Here is a 12,377-nt window from a genome sequence, read left to right on the forward strand (position 1 = left end):
CATTTTGAATAAATGGGTGGCATCACTAATCGCAGATTAATATGATGATTTGAGGCTTTAAATGTTTATTTTGAGACATTTAACATTTGCTTGGAAATAAAATGGGCAGCACGGTGGGTAGCACAGTCAGGTCTCAAAACAACCAATCCAGGTTAATTGGAGACACTGAATTGCCCTATAGGTGAATGGGTGTGTGTATGTGTGGATGGACTGGCACCCTGTCCAGGGTGTTACTGTGTGCCTTGCGCTTATTGAAAAGCTGGGATAGGCTCCAGCATCCCACACGACCCTAAGTGGATAAGTGGTTAAGAAAGTGAGTAAGTGAAAGTACATTGTATACCCTTGCAGGTAGATAAAATATCAATGCATCAGAAATGTATCACCTGGCTCAAGCATGGAATAATGTTTAATATCTGTCAAGACTATTATTTTATTATAAAATTGTAATATGGGACAATTTAAGACAAAACTGTTCTGCGTTTAGCAATGCTTTAATTCTGTTTTGTTGATTGTTCCAGTGTAAATATGTTAGCACATTCTTCAGAAGAAGCAAACTTGTGCACATGAATATTTGATGAAGGCTGTCCAAATCTCAGCATACAGCAGTGTGTTGAATATAGGAATTACATATACAAGTCATTCATGAGAAGGCCAGAAAAAGAGCAGAAGTGATTTCATTAAGATTGATCAACTTTACAGACATTTTGCGCTACTTTAGGCTTTGGATTTCTTATTTAAACAGCTGCTTAAATTCATACTCGAGTACAAAATAAATAAAACAAGAAAAATAAAAATCGAACCTCTATGCCAATTTGTTTAGAAGATTTTTTGTGAATACAGCTTTGGATTTTGTACTGAAATTCCCAGTAAGTGATTGCTGATTTCTTCTGTGAAGGATTTAATTGATTAATTTAACAGCATGTCCTTTATGGATCCAAATTCCAGCTAATCATCATTGGAAATCAGAGAACCATGCTTGATTATGCACGAGTGCTTTAGGCTGAGCCAGAAAGAGAGATAAAGAAAAAGAAAACGTCTTCATTTCCTCAATAATTTCTCTGTACTCTTCATCCCAACCTTAAAAAAAAACAGTGCACTGAATGAAATCCATGCCTTACCCCTTCTCAAAGGAAACCGACAAAACGAAAGTTGGACGTGCAGCCGGTTAGCTGTCCTGTTTTGTGTTTATAAGCGTGTATGTGTCTGTGTACGTATGTGTGTGCAGGGCACTGGTAAAGTGTCTTAGATTCATGCTCAACATTCCCCACGGTGTTTTTTTTTTGGCCCCGCTAAGGGGGGCAGTCAAGGAGGCCGCTACCCATCCATGGGCATGGACTGCTCGAAGTCTGATCCAAAGAGCTCCTTGTATAAGGGGGGGAAATGGGTACGCACAATGTCCGGGTATATTGCTTTGAAAGCAGTCAGCTTCTCTGTATGCCGGCTGCACAGCGCTCGCAGGGTCGACACTTTGCATATTAACTGTAGACACACACACACAGAGAGAGAGAGAGAGAGAGAGAGAGAGAGAGAGATAGAGAGAGAGAGAGAGAGAGAGAGGAACATACAGGTCTGTTACTGGGATTCAGTAGGGGAGCTTAAAAAGGGGAGGGTCACCAAAAACCGTCCCATCCTCTTGCTTCCTTTAGAGTTACTGCACTATCAGTATCCAGAAACAATGCATACACACTAAGCACAGCACAGATGGGCTCATTTTATACACATTAGCTAACTGTCAAGCTGTCAAATCATATCATGATTTAATGCTTTCAACCATAAATTACTTACTAACTGGAAGACAAATTATGGATTTTATCTCAATTGTTGAAGAAAGGTAGGAAGAATAGATGAAATATGTAGCATATAAATTATACCAAATAATTTAAAAAATCCATACTCAAAATCAATTCTGGGCTCGTTCAAATGATAGCATCATTATTTTGGTTATGTTTTTACACAGATTACTTTCTTCCTAAACGACAATTGATTATGAAATCCCTGCGTTGTGTCTTTGCAAAATAAAAGTTAATGAGTGAATCTGTTGTTAAGGGCGTCTAAAGACATGAATTAATGAATTAATTTTTTTTAATTCATTGACTAAGTTCTGACTTAGTTCATGTAACGACATGTGCATTCTGTATCTGTGAGCCCAGTGTAAATCAGTGTTCACACTCATATTATATAAACAAAAGTATTGGGACACCCCTTCTAATTACAACCCCAAATTAGAAAAAGTTGGGACAGTATGTACAATGCAAATAAAATAAAAATAAAGTGTTCCTTAAATTTTATTTTTTATTTGATTACAAACAGGATGAACCTGAGATATTTTATGTTTTGTCTGCTCAACTTCATTTCATTTATTAATAAACATCCATTCCTGCATTTCAGGCCTGCAACACATTCCAAAAAAAGTTGGGATGGGGCAATTTAGGGCTAGTAATGAGGTGAAAAAACAAAATAATTATGCAATTTTAAACAGGTGATGTCAACAGGTGATTGTAATCATGGTTTGGTACAAAAGCAGCATCCAGGAAAGGCTGTCTTTGATGAGCAAAGATGATCAGAGGATCTCCAGTTTGTCAACAAATGTGTGAGAAAATTATTAAAATGTTTGAAAACAGTGTACCTCGAAGAAAGAAATGCAGGAATGGATGTTTATTAATAAATGAAATTAAGCTGACCAGACAAAACATGAAATATCTCAGGTTCATCCTGTCTGCAATCAAGTAAAAGTCAAAGTTAATGTAAGAAACTCTGCGTTTTTTATTATTTGCATTTTCCATACTATCCCAACTTTTTCTGATTTGGGGTTGTAATAAATTCATGTGTTTGAGCCACAACAATTGCTAAGAGGTGTATGTTTTGTGGCAACAGTTTAGGGAAGGTCCTCGTGCCCCTGTACACAAAAGCAAGGTCTATAAAGGCATGAAGAAAAGCTTGGTTAAAAGAAACTCAAGTGGTCTGCACAGAGCCCAGACCTTAGCCCTACTAAATTCCTTTTGAATAAAGTGGAACTTCAATTAAAGCTCTTCTGACCAACATCAGTGCCCAGCCATACAAATGCTCTCTTGACTGAATGGGCATAAATTCATTCTTTAAAGCCTTGTAAGAAGCCTCATAGAAAGGTGGCTGAAAAGATCACACAGAGGTCACTGTTTTTATATTATTTGTTTTTGAAATGGGATGTCCAACAAGCCTATGGTCAGGTGTCCAAATACTTTTGTCCATAAAGTGTACTACTTGTGTAAAAATAAAGTATTTATAGGTGTGTCAGACTAATAATTTTGGTGGCTGATGCTTGCATGCCCCGTAACAATCCACACCACATTTGTCAGACTATAAACCCTGGAGAAATGGCAGCTTAAGGTCTAAGATTAATCATGATTTAGTGCATTATCACATAACTAAAGGTGCACAGCAGTTTATTATGCTTGCCCACCACAACATGTTGAGGTCTGAACCATATCTCACTTGCTGGAACCCAGTCCAGTGTAATTGAACAGACCAAATACCAGTTCACTGGACCATACCTGGGTTTAAAAACCTTCTACACACTTGCCCACATGTACTTAACTCAGGGTCTAAACTGACACGGTTGTGTTTGCATTCATTACCTTTGTCAGTATGCCATCTTCTCTGTGGTTCTTTTGAAGGACATGCTGAAGAGCCAGCTGGATCTTCTGCTGCAGTTTCTCCACCTTTACCTTCTCCTGGAGCCAGGAACGGTCTGAGCACACACAAACACACCCAGCTTGTGTTTAAAACACTGAATAAAGCAGTTACAAATCTAACAATACAAAAACATAATGAAATCAAAAATGCTTCTAAAGCTAATTCAGTCTTCTGTCTAAACACTCAGATTATAGAACAGATGTAAGTCTAAACAAGCTCATTCTAACATCTGTCCAAAGTGATCAATGACATTCAGATACATGTCGTTTTCATCAATTTCTATTATATATATCCACATAAATCCCACAACCCCCTCTACTTAAAAAACTACAATAGCGTTTGTCATGAAGTTGGCCAATACAGAATTGCAACCACCACAGGTAACCAGAGATAGAGATAGTCTATTCTATTATGTTGTTTTTTTAGTGAACTTTAGTAATTACAGATGACCTAACTTTGCCCCTACTCATCATACAAATTAGCGACTAAGGCCAAATTCACAAGAACATGGTTTAAATAGTTAAAAACGCACAGAATACAAATGATTAAGAATGATGATGGACGTTGATGAAAAACACAGAATACAAATGATGATGGACATTGATGAACCACACTAGCACACAGATGTGTAAAAATAACTCTATCTTGTCCATTAAAAAAGTTCATCAAAGTTGGAACCCTGGTGCCAATTTTGCTGGGCTTCAGCCATCCCAGCTATTCCCCACACATTGCTAATCATGCCTGTGTAGACCCCTAGCCAGCTGATAGCTAGTGGAGCTAGAGGAATAGACTGCTGCACCGCTCGAGCGCCTAGCTGAACTTTTTAATCAAACAAATTTCAGTGTAATCATTCGACAACCAGACATTCGGAAAAACAAATCATAACAATCAGCTAGTCATGTCATGGCTTTTGTTTGATAGCAGCCTTTTTTTTCTGGTGGTTCTTGGATTACATCTGACTATCTGGACAGATTATCTCTCAGCATAAAGTGACAGTTTGGCTTGTCTTCCCACGCTATTCTTTTACTTGCATAGCATAGTATGAACATGTGATCTTGGGACTTAAGGTTGCTTAGAACTGGCATTTCTAACCTGTGAAAATGACCTATGATCTGTACAGCCCTTCAGAGAAATTCTAATTATAACACTAGTGGCTCCGTGTATTTGATGGGTACAAAAAACAAGAAACAACAATGTACGAGGTCATGTCCCAAAGATAAATAAAATTGCTCAAGTCTCAAGACATACATGTCTCTTACAAGTGTATGTCAAACTTTGACCTTAACTGAAGCAGTGGTGTAGAGGGATGTGAGTCGACGTGAGTGCATTAAGATTCCATAACCGCAGTTATTTTTTTTCCTACCTGCCGACATCAACACGAATGCCGAAAAAAGGGCGAGCTCGTCCTCTGACAGGTGCATAGAACACAGGTTTTTCCCAAACTCAAAGACTGAGCTGATCAAGTCGTCACAACCTGCCAGAGATGGGAAAATAGTTAGATTTATGCTGACAAAAATGTCAAGCACATATTGATCCAGAGCACTGAAAGATATAAACACACATACTCTCTTTTTCCCTCTCTATCTCTCTTATATATGGGTGGGTGACATGACTCCTGATTTTACCATATACAAATAAAAGTATTTATTAGGATGTGTTTTTCCTCCAAAAAACTTGTCAGTAATGTAAAATGGTATGTCTTATATGACGGTTTGACTTTGAGATGAAAGATGTGTTTTATTTGGTAAACATGCAAAATCTCCTGTGGTGTGACGGTAATAAAAATGAAGTATAAAATATCAACATTTATAAAATAAATCGGTAATACCTGGAACTCTTTATAAATGCCTTTACCATTCTCATATACTTATTTACTTTACAACAATAAGATTTTTAATTGCTCTAGAGTTCTACAGTACAATAATAATCACAGTAAATATACACCAATCAGCCATAACATTAAAACCATCTCCTTGTTTCTACACTCACTATCCATTTTAATAGCTCCACTTACCATATAGAAGCACTTTGTAGTTCTACAATTACTGTTCTTCAATGGTCAGGACCCCCACAGGACCACCACAGTGCAGGTATTGTTTAGGTGGTGGATCATTTACAGCACTGCAGTGACACTGACATGGTGGTGGTGTGTTAGTGTGTGTTGTGCTGGTATGAGTGGATCAGATACAGCAGCGCTGCTGGAGTTTTTAAATACTGTGTCCACTGTCCACTCTATTAGACACTCCTACCTAGTTGGTCCACCTTGTAGATGTCAAGTCAGAGACGATCGCTCATCTATTGCTGCTGTTTGAGTTGGTCATCTTCTAGACCTTCATCAGTGGTCACAGGACGCTGCCCAAAGGGCGCTGTTGGCTGGATATATTTTTGGTTGGTGGACTATTCTCAGTCCAGCAGTGACAGTGAGGTGTTTAAAAACTCCCATCAGTGCTGCTGTGTCTGATCCACTCATACCAGCACAACACACACTAACACACCACCACCATGTCAGTGTCACTGCAGTGCTGAGAATCATCCACCACCTAATTAATACCTGCTCTGTAGTGGTCCTGACCATTAAAGAACAGCATGAAAGGGGGCTAACAAAGCATGCAGAGAAATAGATGGACTACAGGCAGTAATTGTAGAACTGAAGTGCTTCTATATGGTAAGTGGAGCTGATAAAATGGACAGGGAGTGTAGAAATACGGACGTGGTTTTAATGTTATGGCTGATCAGTGTACGTCTGTGTGCGTGTATTCAGCTAAACAGCAGCACATCAAGTAAACAACAGTTACATTACTGACAGTCTCTGTTCTTCGTTCTGCCTATCACGCAGTAATCATGCTGTGGCCGATGAGTGCTGTTATACAACCGTGACAGGGGCCACTGATGAGACTTTTAGTGAAATCAGTGACTGGATGGGTTCACACATAAACACGTACAATGTTTTGATGGCAGAGGAGCAGCAAAAGCCTCTTGAGCATCAAGGACAGAGGCCGGCTTGTTTAAGAGTGTATGCTCAATAGATTGAATAAGAAGCTATTGTTGCGAGATCGCCGAGGACGTCCACAAATACGCACACTCTGTGTTTCCCTAATCTAAACAGACAAACACACAAAACGCACACACATAGGTGTACAAGCTCTCCAGTCTCTCCCTCGCTCTCTATCCTCACATTTGTATTCACTCTGGCATTTGGACAGCTTTGTGCCTCAAAAGGCTTGGGATGTGCAGGAGGAACTACAGTGGAGGGATTGTACTAATGCCGTGGCATTCAAACATAAATGTTATTTGCTTACACTAGAGAAATGCAGTGCTTGGATTACCACTGTATGAATTGTAGACTTGATAAAACTCTCCTCACTGACACTCGATCTTGTTTGTGTTTTTTTTAACGCCCCCCAGACACAAGAAATATTTGTAGGGTTCAGCTACAGTCGAGCACAGGCACTTCAGGAGGAGTGTGTCTGCACTGCATTAACAGGAGGGATAGATTTATTCCAGGCTGGAGCAGTCTGTTCAGGGCATGCGTGTGTTGACAGAAGCTCAGCATGATTTGTCAGTTATGCAAATAAAAACTGGGGGTTCTCAATTCATTCCCTCTAATGCATTTCGAGGTCTGATGTCTTGGAAACTAAACAAAAGCAGACAGCAGGGTGAAGAACCAGTAAAGCAGGCCTACAGTGGACGCACACACAAACACACAGACGTAGATTGGGAAAGGGGGGGGCGCTTTCCTTCCCACCAAATTTTCCCACAACGTAACAACATGACACGATCCTTTACCTACCTAATGACTTAAACACATCAGGGCCAGCATACTTTCCATCAAAATAGACTGTGTTGTTCTGAGGGTCAAAGGCACGACACATTCTCACAAACACCACCTCCAAGGAGCCTACAGAGAGAAGAGAAACAGCAGCATGACATTATTAGCTGTTTTTGCAATAAAATTCTGGCTCGCACAGATTTATTGTAATTTTGAGAATTATTGTAGTTTTTTAATAACCCCCAGATCCTTCTTCAATGTATGGGGCAAAGAAACTAAGGAATGTCCTCATGTAATTCCTTATATGGGTGAAGGTGTTTGGGCACATCTCCTAATCAATGAGATGACATATTTCAGCCATACTCATCACTAACAGAATGTGAAAATTATTGATATAATTATTGATAAATTATGTGCCAGGGCACTTGGGTGATGCATTGGTAAACTGTGATAGCCCACTACCATTTGAATCCAAAACTCTAGTCCCAGCAGTGCTGTCGGCTAGTTGGGAGTCTACACACAGACGTGTGGATTGGCGTCCTGTCCGACATGTGTTACTGCATTACACCCAGTGATTTCAGGGAAACTGGGTCCACCATGACCCTGACCATGATGGACCAGTGGTGAAACATAATGAAATGAATTTACATGTCTCCAACTTTGTGGCAAAGGTTTGGGCATATATACAACATTCTCCAGGAGAGTTACGTCTAGGGGATTGTCCAACAAGCTCATGGTCAGGTGTCCACATACTTTTGCTCATCTGGGCTACCTTCTCGACTTACAATTATGACTAAATACAGTTTGAGCAATTGAGGGTTAAGGACCTTGCTCAGGGGCCCTACAGTGGTGGAGAGGCTTGAACAGGCAACCTTATGATTACTAGTCCAGTATCTTAACCACTGAGCTACCACTCCCTAATGCATTGACTTATTTATGAAGGTCAGTTTACTGCCATTGAACTGGTTTTGCATTAGATCTGTGCTTCTTTGTGACTGGACCCCATGTGGACCATCACTACCACACTTAGACTTAAAAAGCGCTGACTTTTCTTACGCAAATGTAATGACTTGGTCGGGCAAAGTAACATAGTGCATTAGATTTTTTTCTTCACCAAATTGTTGAAAGGTTTTGATCTTTTTTTGGCATGACAACATGTGCACTGGCCACTAAGGTAAATTATGGTAATACTGGGGTCCAAAGTACAGACAAGGTCGATTATGGCTTTAGGGGGGGCGTCCTGTCTGGGGTGTGTCATGGCACTGAACCCAGTGATTCCAGTGAAGCCAGACCCACTGCAACCCTGACCAAAAGTAAAGCATAATGTGCACTATATTATATATCAAGTTTAAACATGTGTTAAACTAGAGTTTTCTATAATTAACTGTTAGTGGATACATTGTTTTTAAAGGTGGTGAAGATGGAAATAGCACTAGTGAGTAATCTGTTATCTGTTAACTCCTCATCTGGATGTTAAATACAATGTCTTATTGTGTATGTGATCTGCCTGCATTTGCTTTCTCATGTATTAGTGACTCAGGTGGACGATGTATCATAGTTATGCGTGGGAGATCTAAATCCACTAAACACTGAATTAAAGCATGACCACACAGTGATGGCAGCTATTACAGAGCTAAAATGGCTTTTTTTTTTTTACAGAAAGGGGATTTCAGTCAGTGGGTCACTTTTATTATCCATGTAGCTAGTACAAATAACAGATACAGACATGGTGGAAACAAGTAGCTTCTGAAATTCATCTCTGTAGGGGGGTGTCTTCCAATGTTTTTCTAATGTTTGAGACTTTGCCTCATTCCTTTTTAATCACAATTACTGCAATTCAATTTTAAAAACTACTATAATTTTCCCTCAAAGTCAAGCTGGATTATGCTTTTTATTGTGGACATTGTCTCAAAGCGATTTTAAGATTCAATGTCCAAAGATCCCTAACAAGCAAGCCCAAGCCACAGGCAACAATGGCAGAGAAAATCTCTCCTAGACTCAAGAGAGGTAAGGGACCTGTCCTCATTGTATTCATAGAATGTGTGGATAATGCCGAACACATAGGGTTTGTCTCAAAACATAGTGAGCTGCCTTGCTGCCCACTGCCTTTCTACTACGGATTCTAACTGATATTGAACTTAACCCTTTAGTGGTCTCACCAAGAAAATAATGTTTAAAAAAATCATTTCTTTGCATTTCTTAGTTTCTTGGGACTATACCAACAACAAACAATTATTATTTGTTACTAGTGCATACAGTACTTTTAATATTTTTGAGTTTAACACGTAGATACGGCCCAATCAAGATTATTTATATACAGCTTATTTTTACCAGAGTATTTAGACTCAAAGTAAGCTTAACCAAATGGTTGGGCAGACCATTGAAGGGTTAAGAAGGTAGATTATTTATACGTCATTGGCTTTCCTTGCCTACTGCAGAAGTGTTAGCTTACTAAGAAAAACTGTAACAGAAAACTATTACATTGTCACTGATGAACCCAAATTTGTAAATAACTTGTGGCAAAATAAAAATGAATTAAAAAAAACCCTTGCATTTAAAAGTAACTCAGCTCACTGCTCTGTTTCCGTCCGCCATATTAGAAATTTTTAGTAAGAAAAGTTGCCGCACTGAATGCTGGGATTGCCTTTGCAGATGAGAAAGCACACAGAGCTCGCTCGTTATTCAGTCAGAATGTCAGTCAGAATAAGGCATCTCAGTAGGCAGCATTTTTGTCTATGTAGAGAGCTCACTAGGTTTTCAGAAAGACCCATTATCATAGTTCCATACAGACACCCACGATTACCTGCTTTCAGCAGCACGATCTGATCGTTCTGACAGAGCTCCATGAAGCCGTCAATGCGCTTGGCGAACTCCACCACGTACTGGATGGCCTCTGTGATTTTAATGGCGCACAACTGCCACATGACTTCTCTGGGCTGGTGGAGCAGAAGAGAAAGAAAAAAATTGTGTTAATCTGATCTCCTAGCAGCAGTTCATGAGATTTATTCCCTCCTAGATATTCCACCATCAACTGTGAGTGATATTGTCAAAATGTGGAAGTGTTTAGGAATCACAGTAACTCAGCCTTGAAGTGGCAGACCATGTAAAGTCCATCTGCATATACATCAACACAAAAACTGTGTGCCAGAAGCTTCATAAAATAGGTTTCCATGGCCAAGCAGCTGCATGAATTCCTTACATTACCAAGCACAATGTCAAGCATAAGATGAAGTGGTGTAAAACACGCCGCTACTGGACTCTGTACAGTGGAAATGTGTTTTGAGGAGTGATGGATCATGCATCCCTATCTAACAGTCTGGGTTTGGCAAATGCCAGGCAAACGTTACCTGCCTGACTGCATTGTACCAGCTGTAAAATTTGGTGTATATGCTCGTCCAACCGATAGCACAACTGAAATTTGAACTCGTATCTCAGCAGTGGGGGGCTAGCATAATGCACCAGGTCACCCGAGCATCAACATTTGAATTACATTCCCACCCAAATTATGGGTCTAACCTGTTACACACCAGTCACCAGTCTAAAAAAAGTTGAGCCAAGCATGTTTATTTATGACAAATTAAGCCAATCAGTGCCAATATTTGCTCTGCCACATGCAATCCACTTACATTATGTCTCTTTTTGCCCACCTGGCAAAAAATTAAGTCCAGGTTTGGAGTCGCTTGATTGAACAGGAATGGCTTGTGGGATCTTCTCGGTCTCAAATCAGAAAGGTTGGAGTCCTTGACAATAGGCTGAATGCTTTTTGTAGTGTGTTTTTGAGAACCATTATTTGATCAAATTCTGTATGTTCTCCAAACCCAAATATATAAATGTATTTTTGGTGGAGTACATACATTTTGAACCCAACTATTTCATTTCATCAGCGGAATCACTAGGGCCAATGCAGTAACACACCCTGGAAAGGATGCCAATTCATTATGGGGCCTTGGCCACCATCCCTCCTCCCTTCAGCCAATCATGTCTGTATGTAGACACCCGTCCAGCCGATAGCACCACTGGGGATTTAAACCCTGGATCCCAGTGGTCGGGGGCTAGCGTAATTTACCGCTGCGGTAAATAAAAATAAATGAAATTGAGTCTGACATAGGTACTATGGTGGCTGTGTCAGTGCGGGGGATTAGAGTGTTACCTTGTTCTGATAGCTCTCCATTTCCTCCTGCAGGAAGGACTGCCAGGTCATCTGCTGCAGCTCCTCTCTCAGATACTGACACGTCTCCATGTGGGACTTTGAGATGTTCTGGGCCAGATGCTCTGCAACAGACATGCAGGATGCATGTGTCAAAAACACAGACATGCACCAACACACACACTCTTCAACCCGTCAAAGACCTACTGCTTGATTTCCAATTCACAAGCAACAAAAGGCTGTTTTTAGGGGTAAAAGTTATTACTGCACAATGAGGAGGAGATTGTACATTTGATTTAGAGGCTTGTTGGCATCTTCCTCTTCTGCCTCCAGCATGGAGCACATCATAGAGAATTAGAATAATTGCTGTGTGTGACTGCGTCTATCACGTGATGGAAAGGGGCTACAATGTATGCACATCACTCTCAGAAACAAAGGTCACATTTGCTTTTAATACCAAAGAGCAAAAGAAAGAGAGAGTGAGAGTGAGTGAAAAAAAACAAAGTATAAAAATCCAATCATGTTGAAAACACATCAGTTAGAAGACGTCCCACATCACAAGGGGAACCTAAAAAAATTATTTCCCTTGATGCATGCCCTGCTGAATCCTGATTGGCCCTAATTAATGGAAACTAATTACAAAAAAGAGGCACTTTTAATGAGTCTCGGAGATGAGTCTCCAACCTTCTTCTATTTTAAGCCACCTTTATGTCATTTGCCCCACGGTTGAGTTCTTCCCCCTATCTCTAACCCCCTGGTGCAACCTCATCCCCCCCACACCAATCCCAA

The 12,377-nt window shown here is 40.1% G+C and overlaps 1 protein-coding gene across 1 annotated transcript in view; it reads right to left on the reverse strand.

The window, feature by feature from the left end:
* Positions 1 to 983: 983 nt before the first annotated feature.
* Positions 984 to 12,377, reverse strand: part of roraa (RAR-related orphan receptor A, paralog a) — a 31,092-nt gene continuing 19,698 nt past the window's right edge. Inside the window, exons 5-10 of the mRNA XM_063000075.1 lie at positions 11,592 to 11,713; positions 10,245 to 10,377; positions 7,463 to 7,570; positions 5,036 to 5,146; positions 3,615 to 3,727; positions 984 to 1,479 (exon numbers count right to left, since the gene is read on the reverse strand). Coding sequence (XP_062856145.1) covers positions 1,315 to 1,479; positions 3,615 to 3,727; positions 5,036 to 5,146; positions 7,463 to 7,570; positions 10,245 to 10,377; positions 11,592 to 11,713 — 752 coding nt within the window. The 3' untranslated portion in view covers positions 984 to 1,314. The remainder of the gene's footprint in view (positions 1,480 to 3,614; positions 3,728 to 5,035; positions 5,147 to 7,462; positions 7,571 to 10,244; positions 10,378 to 11,591; positions 11,714 to 12,377) is intronic.

Source organism: Trichomycterus rosablanca, chromosome 1, assembly GCF_030014385.1.
Source record: "Trichomycterus rosablanca isolate fTriRos1 chromosome 1, fTriRos1.hap1, whole genome shotgun sequence".
Lineage (NCBI taxonomy): Eukaryota > Metazoa > Chordata > Actinopteri > Siluriformes > Trichomycteridae > Trichomycterus > Trichomycterus rosablanca.